This window comes from Haliotis rufescens, unplaced genomic scaffold, assembly GCF_023055435.1.
Source record: "Haliotis rufescens isolate VD_foot unplaced genomic scaffold, xgHalRufe1.0.p SCAF_1, whole genome shotgun sequence".
NCBI classification, from domain to species: Eukaryota; Metazoa; Mollusca; class Gastropoda; order Lepetellida; family Haliotidae; genus Haliotis; species Haliotis rufescens.
In genome coordinates, this window is record NW_025963779.1 from 13,906,652 (window position 1) to 13,925,129 (window position 18,478).

General features: G+C 37.8%; 2 protein-coding genes across 2 annotated transcripts; one reads left to right on the forward strand and one right to left on the reverse strand.

The window, feature by feature from the left end:
• Positions 1-2,813: 2,813 nt before the first annotated feature.
• LOC124148538 (putative peptidyl-tRNA hydrolase PTRHD1) lies at positions 2,814-5,842 on the reverse strand. Its single transcript, XM_046519674.2, has 2 exons — positions 5,556-5,842; positions 2,814-3,948 (listed from the first exon to the last, which is right to left on the reverse strand). Exons 1-2 carry the CDS (start codon positions 5,742-5,744, stop codon positions 3,778-3,780), a joined length of 360 nt encoding a protein of 119 aa, XP_046375630.1. The 5' UTR covers positions 5,745-5,842; the 3' UTR covers positions 2,814-3,777.
• A 62-nt stretch (positions 5,843-5,904) lies between these two features.
• On the forward strand, positions 5,905-17,666 carry LOC125382121. The gene is made up of 3 exons (XM_048400504.1): positions 5,905-5,949; positions 16,539-16,745; positions 17,356-17,666. The coding sequence occupies exons 2-3, from the start codon at positions 16,655-16,657 to the stop codon at positions 17,664-17,666; spliced, it is 402 nt and encodes a 133-aa protein (XP_048256461.1). The 5' UTR covers positions 5,905-5,949; positions 16,539-16,654.
• Positions 17,667-18,478: the final 812 nt, after the last annotated feature.

The window sequence follows — 18,478 nt, forward strand, 5'->3', positions numbered from 1 at the left end:
GTTTTTTTTTACAAAGATACTTTTGTTTGTTTGATGTTTAATGCCGCACTCAGCAATATTCCAGCTGTATGACTGCTGTCTGTAAATAATTGAGTCTGGACCAGACAATCCAGTGATTGAACCCATGAGCATTGATTTACGCAATTGGGATACGATGACATGCATCAACCAAGTCAGCGAGACTGACAACCCGATCCTGTTAGTCGCCTCTTATGACAAGTATAGGCGCCTTTAATGGCAAGATTGGGTTGCTGAAGACCTATTCTACCCTGGATCTTCACGGGTATTGATTTTGCAGTATCAAATTACAGTGCCTGCAAAACATACTGACATTCTCAAACAACTATTACCTTCATGGTGAGGTGAAATGTGGTTTGACGACCACGGTCAAGATAATGGCACTCATCTTGCTACCTGCATACACGTATGTGTGGCTGTTTGTACTAGTCTAGACTAATGCCGATTTTTTAGGGCTAGCCCACTGACATACCATGCCGCAGTTCAACATGAGTTCCCCACTCAGACACAGTATACTGACTCCAAGCTGTCCTTGTATTAGCCCCTTAATGCTGAGCGCCATGCAGGCAAACAACAAGTACTAAGGTCTTTTAGTATGAAGCGGCTGGGGATCAAACCCTTGACCTTCCGCTCTCTTGGCAGATGCTCTACCTAAATACCATGGAGGCGGTCTCATTCGACTGAGACCATGCCGAAATTGTTTCCATAAAAACATAAAAAAATAAAATTTTGAAATCGCAAAAGGCACCAGTTAAGCTGATGGGAAGTGCATATGCCAAGTTTCATTAAAAAAATATTGAAAGGTTTTCAAGTTATGGCGTACCTTCGTTTGTGACTAAGTTGAAACTGTTTCCATGGAAACAACAAAGAAGAACGAATTTGAAAAAAGCAAACAGCGCCAGTTAATATAATGAGCAATGCATATTCCAAGTTTCGTTGAACAATATTGTACAGACACAATTAACCAGCAGTCATGATGTAAATGCACACTGAAGTTCTGAACATCACAAAATTACACAATAAAGATATGGTTATTGATACGGAAGGTATTCAATTTCATAGCTGTATAATCAGTCATATCAGATTTCAGGCACTTACACAATGATCAAGGTAAAAAGGGATCCTAAATTATACATTTATCACTCTAAAGTGTGTTTTTCATTTCTGAATTTGTTAAGTTTGGGAAACATTTCAAACAAGTGTCATCCGAAGATGTCAAATCCACCCCGGTCTCCACAAATTTGACAGAACAATTCATCTGACTGTTACTTTAGGTCCAACTTTCTGAGAGAATTTCTATCATATCTGTCAGTCTGTATACAAGAGTAGTTATTGAGCTATCAAAACAATACCATGTAATTGGGCTTCGGAACTTTGTATTTCTATGTCAGGTACACACCACTATGAACAGAGTCAAAATCAAACTTGTTGCTATGGAAAAATAAAAATAAAAATGCTAAAAATCACCAAATAGCAAAAGGCACCATTTGATAACCTGGTCCTTGTGTGCACAGTTTCAAGCAAGAGTACCTATTAGTTTTAGAGATATGTTCCACCCCAATCAACAGAGTCAAAGTCAAACTTGTTGCCATGGAAACCGGAAAAAAATATTTTTTTAAAATAGCGAAATAGTGAGGGAACCACTTCAGACCTTAGTTATATACAAGTACCAAGTTTGGATGAAAATTGTTTAAAAGTTTTTTAGTTCTGCTCCAGAAACGACACCAACCACCATTTCAGCTAAGTCTTACTTGTTTCCATGGAAACAGGGAAAGATCAAATTTTGAAAAATACTAAATAGCAAAAGGCACCACTTCAGCCCTTGGTTAATACATGAACCAGGTTTGAATGAAAAGTCTTTCACACTTTTCAAGTTGTGCTCCGAAAAGTCTAAATTGTTTTAAGAATAAAACATAAAAATGCCAAAAGTCTGCAAATAGCTTAAGGCAGCACTTCAGGATCAACTTGATATATCTGCCAATCTTAGTTTAAAAATATTGAACGGTTTTCAAGTTACGATCCAGAAACGAAAAGATTACAGATGGACAGACAGACGGACGGACGGACAAGGCGTCATCTGTATCCCCCCCGCATTACATGCCTAGGGGATAATAAACATAAAAGCTTATTTGTGCAAAAAGTTGTTCTTTTGATGGGCAAACACAATCCCCTCACTTGCAGAAATTCTGATAGAATACCCAAAATCACTTGGAAGAAATTTGCAAATTCTGCCAACTATTCAAATTAGTTTGAAATGGGATTACTGAAGGACTTGGAAAAGAAATATGTATAATAATTTTTTATGCACTACTGAAGAAACTGAAAACAGGTGTAATGAGAACTGCAGTGACTTCATCAGTGATGTTCTGTCACACCAGGTGAGCTAAATGGCTATATCCATTTTGCAGATTATAGAAATTGTTTGAAAAGTCTCTACATAGATGTACATCCTATCTATTAAACAAATTAAAGAAATGCTACTTACTGAATGGAACACAAGAAGTATTTTTCAGTAAATCATGTTTTGCCCACCTGTATTTTTTGGCTTTGAACAAAACTAACCTGGACAAACCATTAGCTTGTGTCATACAGTATGAACCAGCATCACTATATTCGACATCCTAACGTCAAAGGAGAGAGTGAGTTGGGTTTAACACCGCTTTTAACAATATTCCAGTTATATCACGGCGTGTCAGTTTAATGTGAGAGGAAAGCCCGAAGTGATGCAGGTCTCAGACGTTTACCACTTCGGTGAAACCCACGAGCACAGGTATGTTGCTGACAAACCTAGAAACATAATCGGGGCGAACCGGGATTCAAACCCATAATCATAGGTTTCTGGCGTGCCCAAGGGACGCAACTCTGCACAGCGAATCGCGGCGCCTTAGACAACTGGGCCACCCGTGCCCCCTAACGTCAAAGGAGCTGCTGCATATGACATTATCATACTCCATACTTCACTGTCTTCATCATCTCATCATAGTCATGATAGGAAGGACATTTCTTCACTTATATGTTTGAGAGACAATTTGCAAACATACATATACAGTAAAATAAAGCTATTTGCATCCTGAAGAATCCCAGTTTATTTTTTATAAAAATAATGAAGCAAACAAGTCTTTGATGCCTTTCCCAGGGAGGAATAATCCTGAGCGCCACAGGAAGATACAATGATCTATCCTCAACCGTTCTTACAACATATGCTTATATATCTCATTCTGACAGCAGAGCTACAGATAAGCAGCGTATTTGCATAAAATACCCCCAATAATATTAATTCAAAACCCAATTACTTTCAATTAACTTGCGTACAGAAATCCATGCATTATATGAAAAACTCAAACGTACAAAAACAGAATGCGTAAATACCCAATGAAGTTTTTTCAGCATGTACATGGAGCTAATTTCCGAAGCACAAATACGAGCTAATTTACATTCTGTGTCAAGCCTATATATTTAGAACAGTTATCATGGTTATGTACATCTAAAACATTCTTTCTTTTTTTTAAAATCCTAAAGTGTTCACTCTTTTGGGGGAAACCCCAATAGAGTGATGAACAGATGAGTGGAAAAATATTGGTTACCCGATGAAAAATGTAATAACCCAATCAAAATAGAAACCCAAGAGTAAAAATTCAATTGCTCAAAAAGTCATCTGGAGCTCTATGACAGTTAAATACATTGAATCTTGATGCAAGCAACAAATATCTCTGAGATTGTAATGTTACATTATCTTGTAACTTGAAGGAATATTAAGCACTATTTGAACAGTTTGAATTTCTTGAAATATTTCTGCACCTCCTGTTTTGTGTAGGGCTTAGCTGCCACACATGTTGCAATGTCCTCTGGTTGCTCCATCCACAGTTTGTGCTGGATTCCATCTTGTGTCAAACTCTCCGATAATTCTCGGAGACTCTCTTCATTTTTAGCCTGAAAAAGAATTTTCCACTGTATGTTTAGGAGCATTACAATAGAAGATGGCAACTGTCACATACATGAGCTAGATGCATCACAGTTCAGGCTGGCTTCAGAGCATCTTTCAATGTTCAGTGGAAAACATGTAGCTGTAACTGGAGTTATCTCCCATGTATCACACGTCATTTGTTAAACACCATCGAGCTTGACCTACTGCAACAAATAATATAACAAACCTTGCTGGTGTAGCGGCCATAGAATTTCTGAGTCCCGTGATGGGGATCGAACCACTGACCTTCTGATGAGGTCGGACGCCTTGTCCACACGACCAAAGAGGTTAACCCCCCTTCAGCAAGCTGACAAGGTAAGGATGTCATCTGTGGGATGACTCCACGCCCTGCTACATACTCCCCCGTCAACAGAAGGCACGTCCCTAGCCGCATAGTAGGGTACTGAGACTTAGTTTGCTTAAATTTAATATGAACGTGCTCAGCCCCGCGTTGGGCGCCAATGTAGCAGCCATAAAATTTCTGAGTCCTGTGAAGGGATTCAAACCATGGATCTTCTGATCAGAGGTCAGACGCCTTGTCCACATGACCAAAGAGGTTAACCCCGTCAGCAGGCTGACAAGGTAAGGCATGTCATCTGTGGGATGACTCCATGCTCTGCTAGACTGGGTTAGACAGGCAAGATTGAGTAGCTTATTATGCTTATAAAGGGAGCTGCCACAAAGCTGGAATATTGCTGAGTGCAGTGTTATACAACAAATGAACAAAACAAATATAAATAGGAGCTAAGCTTAGTCCCAGCAAATTTGTCATTCAAAACTCACTTTATTTGTAAACATTTTTTATTGCAGATCAGTATTGCAGTTAATGATCACCCAGTTTGACAAAAGACACTAAATACAATGGTTAGGCCTTGACTGGAGGGGGCGCCAAACCATAAGGTTCCTCGATAACCAAGTTTATTATTTATCGTACTAATATTATCCATACTTATTCGAAAAAATTTGAGAAAATTTGGCAACGATGCAGTTTACCGGGTGCAGCTTACATAGCGCTAATTGGTTTAGGCTGCCATCTTGGGCTCAGCTGTGGCTCCAGCTTTACAGATCTTGCGTGCCTCTTGGATGCTTAGGGTTAGTTGAGTGAGTGAGTGAGTATGGTTTTACACCGCTTTTAGCAATGTTTCAGCAATATCACGATGGGGGACGCCAAAAATGGGCTTCAAATATTGTACCCATATCGGGAATCGAACTCGGGTCTTTGGTGTGGCGAGCGAACGCTTTAAGCACTAGGCTATCCGACCGCCCCAGGGTTAGTTGAGTACAGTCAAGTCTCGTTAATCTGACATCGTTGGTTGCACATGATTGTGTCGGATTAACGAGTATGTCGGATTAACGGGACTAAATAGCACTGATTCAATCGGTTCCCATCATTTGTGTCGGATAAAGCCGAGTGTCGGATTAACGAGTGTCGGATTAACGAGACTTGACTGTAGTTGGTTACTCCCAACTCCTTAGCCCTTGGTTCCCTTATCCAATCAAGCACCCCATTACGATCATCATTGTTAATGATTACATACTAGACTTGTTTGATGTTACATGAAATGTAATTTACCTCCAGAATGACTTTATGCATGCTATCAAGATCGGATAAATACTGTTGAGTCACTTCATCTTGGTAAAACGTGTGTATTGCTGCAGTGCAAGCATGACATGCTTGTGCGATTAGGGCACCAGTTGGCCATTTTAATGCACTAATCAAGTCACCCCTTACAACAACATACTGCACGATAGTCGAAGACATTTTTTAGTCTCTATGTACATCAATGTGACCGACCAAGTTTGATTAGCGTACAATGATCCACGTTTCTTGTGGAAGCTGCCATTATCATTCCGCAGAAATTGCCGGTCTTTAATTTGATTGGTTCAAACCGTATACTGTACTTGACAACATAAAGTGGTGACGTTCTTCGCAGAAGTGTATATGAAAATAAGCAGGTTGTGTTAAGGTAGGTCACATCTGGAACTTTACGATGCCGTAAGAGCCGTGTGCGCATCCAATCGTAGACGAAGGCATGTCTATACACCTTTGTCTCAGACTGGCCGGTGTTGTTTGAATTCTTTCCTATTGATAAATATTTGACACGCAGTGGAAAACACCGTGGTATCAGTCCATAAACACCCAACAGTCAACCTCAGCAGGTTATGGTAACATTGGTTTATTAGTAATCAGTATGAGTGTATTGTTTACAGTAGCATAGCACCATTGCAGCGTATTTTTTATATGACAGTTCTCTTAAGAGGTGTGCCACGGACTCTCTTTTTAGGCATTTTACTTATTTGTGTCTATTATTTTGAGATATACCCTTTTAGCCTAATTTGAAAGGAGACCTCAGTAACATATGGTCATTAGATATTTAGACCCCAAGTAATGTTTACAATGTGTAATGATGTACCTGGTTTGACTTGATGCACACCCTGTGTTCATAGTATCAGTTGTTATCAATTTAGTATTATCAGTGATCATTGAACTTACATCTACTGTTGATAAGGTGATTTTAGATAGGCCTATATGTATGATATAGCAACAATAACGACATGTTTGCACATTCACAAAAATGATTTCCTGGTATTTACTTTTTTTGTATCAATGTGTTTTTAAATGTTGAAAGTAATAATTGGAATGTTTTTGTCTTTTACATGTTTTTGGCTTGTTCAGCATGTCAACATGTTCCCATTGATAAATTTACTTGAAGCCCAGTGTCAGGTATTACTTACAGCCCCAGCTGTGGTATATACCATGCATACTCATTACTGACATGATTGCTGAATAAAGATCAGCTTATGCATCTTTTATTGCAACAGCTATTGTTGTGTGTGTTTCTTGCAAAGGAGACATGTCCTTTGATACCAGCTTTACAGATAAGCTGTGTATTTGCGTAAAAATATCGAGTGAAATACCATGTTTCTCTCATCGAGTGATGGTGGAAAGGAGATATTTTCATGAGTGGTGTAACCACAAGTGAATCTATCGCCATTTTCCCCATCACGAAATGAGAGAAACATGTTGTTTCACAAGACACACGGAATATCCTGTTTATTATATACTTTTTGTGTGGTTGTCTGCCAGAAAATTAGATTATTTCATTACAAATGTAGAACCTTTAAACCTAAATCTCCCAACCTTACACACAGACATTTCACCACTCCTTGTGTTAATTTGTGACTTAAAAAGTAGTTCCGTGTTTGCAAAATCTTAAAACATATAAACAAAAGTAACAAATAATATTTAGGGTCACAAAAAATCTTTATCATACTATTTTCATATGATCTTATACAAAATCAACTTCAACAAAATATATTCTTGAAATCTATGAGATCGCTATTAGAAGCGAAAGAATACACACTGGTCAAGCTACAAAAATGGCAATTTGTGAAAAGACCAGTCTCGACTGAGTTAAATGAGAAATTTACATCTTTTTACGAAACATTTTTAAGAGAATAACAAATGTCAGGAAGTGATATTTACTGAAATTATTTTGCCTTAATGTGGAACTAATGTGAAAATGAAGTCAAGAGTTTGTGTACAGGCAAGACACTTACAAGCTCCTCACAGCAATATCACGGAGCTCTCTATACTATCGCTGCCAGCAGTGAGAGCTCCCCACTGTGAAAAATGGCTAAAATCATGCTTGGAGTTGAACTTGCAACTGACTGACCGTTATGTTTACAAACAAGTGACCCAGAATACTTTTACCCCTGCTAATTTATTTTCTTAGTTTGACAAATTGAATTACTGTTTCATTACAACTATCATGTAATTGGTATAGTAAGAATGTAAGGGGGAAGTTGGTTGATTTTCCTTTCGTGTGCAATCTCGAACCAATCTGATCAAACAAGCAAAAAGGTAATTCAAATGGGAAATATTGTCAGTCGTAAACCTTTGCAAAATAAACCGTGATGGCTTCCCAAAGACATAAACAAAAGTATAAACATTACTATATATTGGGTCAGAGGGCAAATTTCAAGATTCTTGTTATGGCCACACCCACACTGGTGGCAGCAATTTCACAGAGAGTGTAATGAATGTGTCACACGCTGGGAAGGAGCTAGAGACACTTACAATAAAGGGAGACAATTTGCAGGGAGGTACCGTATTCAACGTAATAAGCGCCCCGCTCTAATAAGCGCCCAAGGTGATATTTGCTAATATATTGGCATGTGAACAATCCCAATTAGCACCCCTTCTGATTGATCAATGTAAACAAGACTTATTCATTCGCGTTTAATACGGACTCCTGTGATATATGCACCATTAATTATGGGCAATTAAATTCTGGAAAAAATATATCTGCCGTACATACTAGTATACATTTCAGGCTGTAAGCATAAACCACGAATTTATCTTTCAACTCTGTTTTTTTTCCACCAAAATAATATTTTAATAAGAGCGCCCTGGGCGCTGATTACGTCGAATACGGTAACTCTTGTATGACAAAAGTTCTGTCAAATTGTTATGTTCACAACAGTGAAATATCAAGTGTTATGTTCACTGCAGTTAAATACCAAGTGTTAAGTTCACTGCAGTGAAATGTCAAGTGTTATGTTCACTGCAGTAATTGATATACATTCAGAGCTCCAGATAACTTTTTGAGCAATTGAGTTTTTACTCTAGGGTTTCTATTTTAATTGGGTTACATTTTTCATTAATATTTTTTCACTCATCTATTCATCACTCTGTCGGGTATTTCCCCAAAAGAGTGAACACTATAAGTTTTTAAAAAATGAAATGATATTTTAGATGTATATAACTGTTCTAAATATATAGGCTTGACTCGGAAAGTAAATTATCTCGTAACTGTGTTTCGGAAATTAGCTCCTTTGTAGGCATGCTGACAAAGCTTCATTGGGTATTTATGCGAGCTGTTTTTATACATTTGAGTTTTTCATTTAATGCATGTGTTTCTGTACACAAATTCATATTTTTTTATTTTTTTTGCGGGGGGGGGGTATTTTAGGCAAATCTGCTGCTATCTGTAGCTCTGTACATTTTCATGTGTTGTACTTGGTTTGACCCAGACACTGATAAAAAATGTAGGGTGATGATCATGATGCACTGTGTTTCATTATATAAAATATGTCTGATATAAAATAACATACCCTTCTGTCAACAATGGTCGTCTTTGAAATTAAGAATGAAAGTCTTAGGGTCATTTTTTACATAATTCTAATGGTTTGAATTAATTTTGTGGAGTCAATAAGTATTTTGACAGGACATCACAACTATATATGATTATGTGCCTCCAAATCATGACTACAATAATTGGATCATGTTAATATTGTTAGTAAAAAGACATTGTGTGTTGTATGTCAATCTTAATTGTAGAGTGTTGTTCATTTCGTCCAAATAGTAAACTCACAATTTATTTCCTGATAACTCAATATGATATAAATTTATGGGTCACATCTAGAATTATGGGTGATATTGTTTCAGTTTGGGGTCATACAATGAACATGAGGTACTATATTGTTTATCATTTGGTTAGTCTTTATTAGTCCACAGTAGTTCTAGTTGTATTGGCAGCCTCATGTCAAGCTATTGTCACGGCACTTGATGAAGTCAAAAATAACTACCTAGCATGAAGATCACAAATCTCTTTACAGTCCCTGAAACAAATATATAAATATAGCCCATACAAGTCTATAATATTTGGCAAGTCTAGATTACTGCAGTATCTGAAAATGAAGATAGTCTCTGGGCTCCTTTTTATTATATTTTATAACTCTAATTTAACAACTGTAATAAATGTTCATATCAGAGACTAGATGTTAGTCAAGAAGATCACCTAAGTCTGTGAGAACCCAAAGTGTGTACATATTTATATCATATGTACCGTATTCGACGTAATAAGTGCCCGGGGCGCTCTCAAAATTAGAAATAGGGGGCTCTTATTAGAATATAATTTTGGTGAGAAAAAAAACAGAGCTGAAAGATTGTACATTTCGTAGTTTATGCTGACAGCCTGAAATGATACAAAAGAAAAGTATGTGCGTATCCTACACGACAGATATATATATTCCAGAATTTAATTGCCCATAATTAAGGGTGCATATAACACACGAGTGCGTATTATACAAAATCCAATAGGTCTTGTGTACATTGATAAATCGGAAGGGTGCTAATTGGGATTGTTCACTAGCCAATATATAAGCAAATATCGCCGTGAGCGCTTATTAGAGCGGGGCGCTTATTACGTCGAATACGGTATATGCATTGTTATAGATTACCCTTCAAGGTATCAAAATGAATGAATTAGAGTTAGTTTTAATTAACTCTAGGAATTTTCTGACATGGACCCTCTATCGTCTATGTGAACATTTGAAATATTCCAGAGGTATGCCCATACAACACAATGTTAAAATGCCCCATTGTATTTGAAAATGTGGGAGCTAAAAGCACCCCACCCCACATGAAGTGTTACATGTCTAATAGAAATAACAATGCAATAGTGCACCGCTAGACATGCTAGAGAAACTGCCATGTGAACACATGTCTTGTAAGTGCATCAAATCCTGATAATGTCATTACGAGGAAGGAGATCCCATGGGGGCCCAGACATGCAACACATGCAGCTAATGAAACAGTCGTTATTCTCATTGACTCGGTGAAGATGGGTCTTCTATCACTTTGTGGAAGGTTTTGCTGTAATTTATTGGACGAAACAGAGAATTGGTTTATTTTCAATGTTTTTAATGGTGTGATACTTTCACGATTGATGCAACTTGGTAGAAAAAAACTGACAATAGCATATGTATCAAACAGGTATACTGTATTCAACGTAATTAGCGCCAACGGTGATATTTGCTAATATATTGCCTTGTGAACAATCCCAATTAGCACCCCTTCCGATTGATCAATGTACATAAGACTTATTCATTCGCGTATAATATGCACTCGTGTGTTCTAACCAACCTTAATTATGGGCAATTCTGGAAAGATATATTTGTCGGATATAAACATTTCAAGCTGTCAGCACAAAGCATGAAATGTATCTTTCTACTCTTTTTTTCCCACCAAAATAATATTCTAATAAGAGCCCCCTAATTCTAATTTTGAGAGCGCCCTGGGCGCTTATTACGCGAATATGGTATATGAAATATATATTTGTCATTTTATATGCCCCATTAGAATACTGGTTCTTGCTGCATAATGTTTGGTAATTTGAGCCAGACATTTGCATGAATATAATCAGCTGATAATCATGATGATAAGAATGCACCTCAGCATTACCATGATTGCTCAACATGCTCAACGTATGTGATGTATTGAAATACAATTCATTCTACTGAATACATGAAAATGTAGTGTCCTATTGTCCCTGGTTTCAAGAATTTGTTGTCCATCTCTTCAAATTACTATCTGTGGTGCTGATCAGTCGTAGCCCTTGGCAGCTGCTATAGGCAGTGATTGAGTCCAGGGGTCCTTGACAGCTTAAGGATGCTCCTGTTATAAGCTGAATCTAAGACTCTTTCAATCTGTAACATTCAGTGTTTGAGTTATGACAAGCACCCTTTGACTCTCTTCCTATCCAGTAGTCTAAGGCGCCGCAGATTGCTGTGCAGAGTTGTCTTCCTTGGCCACGCCAGAAGCCTATCATTGTGATTTCGAATCCCGATTTGCCTCAATAATGTGATAATGTGCTTGGTTTGTCAGCACCATACTCATGTTTGTGGGTTCACCAAAGTGTTAAATGTCTCAGACCTGAATCACTTCTGGCTTTCTTCCCACATTAAGCTGACATGCTGTGGTATAACTGGAATACTGTTCAAAGCAGCGTTAAACCCAACTCAGTCACACATCCTTAATTTTAAACGCTTATGACCCCAAGGTTTATTATGTTTAAAGCAGCTTGCTTGATGAATTTTTGAAAGTTCGATGCATTGAAGCTGATATCCCTCAAGTGATATGTCTCATTTATTCAGATTTGTGGTATTAAGGACATAAGAAAACAGGGAAAATGTTTCTGTAGGTTTATTGTTTAGATTGTCTTAAGCATTCAGATGGAGCTGGATAAGTTGATATTCAAAAGGATAGGAATAATAAGTGGTGTAATGTTGATGGGCTATATATTGGAGTTGTCCATACCGCGATGGCAATACATGAATGGCATGTGAATGTGTTTGAGATAGCAACAGTTAAAATCTCAGCCATGTTACACTATTGATAGTAATGACTATCAATTGACGTAATGAAATGAGAAATAAATAGTGTTAATTCAATAATTGTTTACTTTCCCATTGAGTTTGATTCAAAATACACTCATCTTCCTGAGGCAAGGAAGTTAACTGACCTTAAAAGTCCAGTTTCCACCCTTGCCGAACTAGGCTGGAATTTCTGGACTTGATCGTAGCACCAATAGTGGCTATTGCGAGATATGTCCCTTCTATGGCCCTCCTACTAACCAATCGGAGTCCACCTCTCATATCACTTGCATTTGCTACAAACAAAATGGCTGCACACAGTGAAGAAGGTCTGATCGATAATCAAGATCTATATTGTAATGAAACGGGTCTTACTTCTCAAAGTGCGTCAAATCACGTGAGCAACTTGATTAAAAACATGAAAAGATTTGGAATATATCTGTTTATGCTAATTTGACAGAACACATGCTTTGCAAATCCTTCTGTCAACCGAAATCTACACTGCAGTTTACGAACCGGATGCCTATTAAGGTACCCGATTTTGATTGGATTATGCATGGACTCGTTAGTCCAGCCAAAATATAACTCCATAATTCCAGCCAAGATTGGCAAGGATGGAAGTTGGACTTTTATAGTCAGTTAAGTCCCTTGCCTTGGGAAGATGAAATACACTTGGCTTGAACACAGTTGAAGAGTATTTAAATACTTTCAGAAAACATAACTTTGCAGCAGACAATGATCAGGTATCTCTATTAACTCCAAAGCAACTGGATACATTCATGATTTTGGTGACGTGTTAGGCTTCGTCATCATGTTGAATAATGCATCAACACTGGCAAGATAGTCTACTTCTCAAGCTATCTCATACATGATATAAGTACAACTTTTGCAAAAGTATCACAATAATACCCAAAAAAATAAGGCTGGATTTTTATTGGTGAGCCTCTGAGATATGTGAAAGCAGAGATGAACACTGTATAGTTATATAGTCTAATCATAATAATTATTGATGTGTATTATGAAACTGAAGTAAAACCAGCCCTCATTAAAACATGGATTTGTCTCCATGGGCATGCTAGCCATTAATCAAGATATATATTCATGATCAGTAGTGGCTGACTAAAATAGACCAAAAGATCTTTAATCTTTCATCTTAATCCTAATACTTATGCTATCATTTAATAACCACTTAACCATGTTAAATACCGTATATGACCGCGGATAAGCCGACCCCGTAGATAAGCCGAGGTGTTAACTTGACCATTGAAATACGAAAGAAAATGATATGACCCGCAGATAAGCCGAATCAGGAATTGAAAGACAAAAAACACTGCGAAGTCGGACTGCAAGACATGTGCCGGTACTCGCAGATATTCAAAAATATAAGATGAAAAACGTTGTAATTATATTGAAAAAGTCATTATTATTTCTAATAAAGATTTAACAAACCAGTCATCCACTTTCAAAATGTGGGAAGCTGTTTCTCGTGTTTTTTTTAAATCTCATAATGATCGTTATATGTTGCCATCAACAACCAAGCGCCATTTTGTGAATCGGTGTATATAGAATTATGAACCCGTGAGAAAATATATCAGCTGGAGCAAAGACTCGCAGTTTGAATTCAGCATCGTAAGCATGGCGTTTTCGTCTAAAACTCATGATGAAAATGTCGTCAGTAAAAATATACCAACTTTTATAATCCCCTTTACACCACTATTGTATGTTTATGCAATTGAATTAAATAAACTATCATACTATGAACACATTGAATGACCATCACTTACTCACAGGGTTCTCCAGTTTATTAAACTAATCTCTCGAAAACAAAGGAATTAAGCCCCTACTCCCAACACGATCGCTAAGCACCCACAACTTGAAAATGTTTGTGTAAACAACATGACATTATCAATCGGCCCGTAATTATCAGTGCTCATTTCCTTGTGTACCGTGTTGCTTTAAACAACAGGAAGCAATCACAGTGGTCACCGTTTGTGACGTCACAGGAAACAGCTGATCACATGTTTTTGCAAATGGCGAACGAAATAACTCGCCGATACAGTTGTTTATTTGCCTCTTTCAATAAAGGTAGACACTTGTTCACTATCACTTTATGAACAATGCAAAACGTACGTAATAGCTATTGGCGATTTTATCTGGGGATTATATATTATAGCTGTGAATTACATATATTGTTACATGTAAAGATTGTGGAGTTTACGAAGAACGATAAACTTTGAACATTCAATTGAAAACTTATTATCGGAAGTAGTAACATGCTTAACATTTTTTTAATAATGACAACATTGGTGTATAATAATAACTTTATTGATAATTTATAACAATAGTGGCTCTAGTCGTGGCAACTTCCAAACTTTCGGGAAGTTGTAATCTATCGGACCGTCATTCAGGCGATATTTCTGACAGATCACGATCTGAAAAATACTATCATGAAAGTGTATCCTGTGGATAAGCCGACCCCTTTCTACAGAATCTTTTTTCTGGTCCTCAAAATTCGGCTTATACGCGGCCATATACGGTACATGTTATGCTCTAGAGGACATCTTTCATCTTAATCCTAATACTTATGCTATCATTTAGTAACCACTTAACCATGTTAAATACGTGTTATACTCTAGAGGACATCTTTCATCTTAATCCTAATACTTATGCTATCATTTAGTAACCACTTAACCATGTTAAATACATGTTATGCTCTAGAGGACATCTTTCATCTTAATCCTAATACTTATGCTATCATTTAGTAACCACTTAACCATGTTAAATACATGTTATGCTCTAGAGGACATCTTTCATCTTAAACCTAATACTTATGCTATCATTTAATAACCACTTAACCATGTTAAATACATGTTATGCTCTAGAGGACATCTTTCATCTTAATCCTAATACTTATGCTATCATTTAGTAACCACTTAACCATGTTAAATACATGTTATGCTCTAGAGGACATCTTTCATCTTAATCCTAATACTTATGCTATCATTTAATAACCACTTAACCATGTTAAATACATGTTATGCTCTAGAGGGCATCTTCCTTCATCTACAGTACATCTTTGTAATAACATCAAACAAGAGATAAAGGGAACAGCCTATGTAACATATACTGGTAAGCTTCATAAACTGCTACTCCAAACCATGTATTTCAAAATAATAACAGTCATCTCTGCCACAATTTCAACTAATCTCTGTGCTTCAATGCTCTCATTCCTCAAACAAAGTTATCTTAGCGCTACAACTATCTGAAGCTTAGGTGATCTTAACACTACAAATATCTTGGGGTATGTAGGTGATAACGATAAGATCACTTTTGGGGACCTTGGACTGATCTCTTCTAAGTCGACCCATGAAAATCCGTGTTACAATAGCTCTTCAGCAACCCATGCTTTCTATAAAAGATGACGATGCTTGTCATAAGGGGCGACTAAAGGGATCGGGAGGTCAAGCTTGCTGACTTGGTTGGCATGCCATCATATCCCAATTGCGTGGATGCTCATGATGTTAATCACTGGATTGTCTGACCCGGACTCGATTATTTACAGATCGCTGTCATTTAGCTAGAATATTGCTGAGTTTGGCCTTAAACAACAAACACTCATTCTATACCAGTAATTGCTGGTAAATGGAAACAAGGGCATTAAAGAGAGACTTTGGTAGGGGAATAGGCAGCCCCAGCCAGTTCTATTCAGCTTGTTTCAAGTTGTTCATGCTCCTATGTTTTGTCTGCCTAGTCACTTTTGGACACGGGCGGTTGGGTAGCCTAGTGGTTAAAGCGTTTGCTCGTCACGCCGAAGACCCGGGTTCGATTTCCGACATGGGTACAATGTGTGAAGCCCATTTCTGCTGTCCCCCGCCTTGATATTGCTGGAATATTGCTATAAAACGGCATAAAACCATATTCACCCACTCACTTTTGGACACACATATCATCATCACAGACAAAACCTTTGTGTCTAGCCCGAACTTGGTGCAAAGCACCATTATCAGTGGATTTTATATGGATTATTTTTATCTCAGCTTACCATGCTTACTAGACTGAACCCAGTTTGCTGGACTTGGGCTAGACTAGTTGCTGTCCTAGAGTGTTATCAGTTAATGTCTGTCCCAATCATTGCTAACTACAGTAATATTTACACTGAGACAATGTCTGAACCTAGACCATGATGACATGGTAGACTGAAAATGGACCAAATGGAAAAAAGGAGTGTGGGACATGTTTAGATGACATAAAAATCAACAAATGAACTCTGAAATGTTTTATGTGACGTGCAAATAACGACCCCTTCCATGCTTACAGGCTCAGTGAAGTAGTGGTAATTATTGAGTATTGTTCAAAAGCCTTGAAATTTTTATTTGAATGTGTTATTTTCTTGCAGCATGTTTTGTTCGGCGATGTTGGGATTGTGACAATGTAAAGAAATGCAAGAGGATGAAACAGCATGCATAATGACTAGTACGAAACAGTGACTTCATCAGCGGTAGTAGCCTCAGTATGTTCAGGTGCTGGTCGGGAAATGGGAAGCGATGTTTCAATAAGCACCAACAGAAGATAACTCTCCTTCTCATCGGTGCTTTCATCTATGGTGAGTGGCAGCAAGAGGTTTCCATACTATCTAAACAATACTGTAAAATCGAACTTAGTTTTGAGTTTTTCATAGGTATGCATTTTGGAGAAAAATTGTGAAGTTTGTTTGACAATTTACTGGTACAGAAGATACATGTTTAGATTGTCAGTGTCAGTGCTGTAGAGAATAGGATTACATGGATTACAGCAATGCTGTACCGTAGTAGAATAAGTGAATTAAAGTGGTTTAGATTTGTGTATTAGGTGAAGCTCAGTGGTGTACAGAAGTGGATTAGCTGAATTATGACATGTGATGTACAGTGTGTGTAGATGAATTAATGTAATGTTGTACCATACTGAAATTGGATATATAGTGGTGGTTTGTTATTGTGAATTAGATGGATTTTGATGTGTCTTCTAGTGGATGACATGAATTAGAATGGTGTACCATAGTAAATTCTGAAGCGGATAGCAGGAATTATGATGGTGGAGAAGAGATGAATGACAATTGTTCATTAGATGTATTTGTATGTCTGAAATACAGTTTCTTAATAAGTAAATGCAAAATATGGTTGATTTCTGTATGTATTGTGACCAGGACATTGACTGAAGTTCCTTTTCACTTTCAGGAGTGTCTGCAGATATCTGCAGTTCCACCATCAATGAGAGTGAAGCTCGAGATGCGATTCACAGGGGATTCAAGCCCAGGTTAGGATCCAACGCTGGACGCTACACCAAGGACATCAACGCTGCTGCTGTGTTGGACTGTGTAGTGAGCTGCTGTAATGAAGGGTCCTGTGACTCTGTCTTCTTCCATCAGAATACATGCTATCAGCTAGAATGCAATCGCTCCATTCCCGGTGCTTGCGACCCTCTCAAGGCAGACGACCCCAAGTTTAACAATACTTTCTACATCAGCGTTCGAACTGTGGGTGAGTAGCGATCTGTGTTTTTAGCAGCCTGCAGATAATGTGTTTCAAGGAGTTAGAGCTCGGTGAAGAGTGTATTTCATGGCAAGATGTTAGGCCAATTAGTTCTTTTGGCAGTCTCTTTGCACAGTTGAGACCCGTGAAGATCTGGGATAGAGTAGGTCTTCAGCAACCCATGCTTGTCGTAAGAGGCGACTAACGAGATCGGGTGGTCAGACTCGCTGACCTGGTGGATGCATGTCATTGAACCCGATTGCGTGGATCGATGCTCATGATGTGAATGACTGGATTGTCTGGTCCAGACTCGATAATTTACAGACCACTGTCATATAGCTGGAATACTGCTGAGTGCAACCTTTAACAACAAACAAACAAAAAACAAACTAACAAACAAACTAACAAACAAACAAACAAACACAGTGGACAGCTGGTGATCATTTATTCATCCTTAGGTCATTATTTAACATGCTTAGGCGGTAAAAGCTTTCATAGTCAGAAGTTGTAGCTCTTTAGGCGGTGACTGGTATCCTTTACACAGAAGTGAGAGAGTTGGGTTTCAACAGTACTTAAGATATATCGAGGCCTGTAAGGTATATACCACTTAGGTAAAGCCAGTGAGCATAGACAATTATGGCTTTAAAACTAGGCAGAAATGTGAGTCCAGTACGCACAAATATATAAAATGGATGCCGAAAAATGAATATGTTGTGTCCTAAGGGGCCGACAATAATATTCATGGCACCGAATTCTTGTCAAGGAATATTAAGTTCTTGTAATTGAAGTAATTATCAAACTCACTGTAGTGTGCACAACACCATTACTT

Bases quoted from the DNA above. Each gene is read 5' to 3' on its own strand.
- LOC124148538 (XM_046519674.2), bottom strand. From the start codon at position 5,744: ATGTCTTCGACTATCGTGCAGTATGTTGTTGTAAGGGGTGACTTGATT. The intron at 3,949-5,555 runs GTAAATTACATT...ATTCTTTTTCAG, and splicing joins TGCATAAAGTCATTCTGGAG to GCTAAAAATGAAGAGAGTCT.
- LOC125382121 (XM_048400504.1), top strand. From the start codon at position 16,655: ATGTTCAGGTGCTGGTCGGGAAATGGGAAGCGATGTTTCAATAAGCAC. The intron at 16,746-17,355 runs GTGAGTGGCAGC...TTTCACTTTCAG, and splicing joins CATCGGTGCTTTCATCTATG to GAGTGTCTGCAGATATCTGC.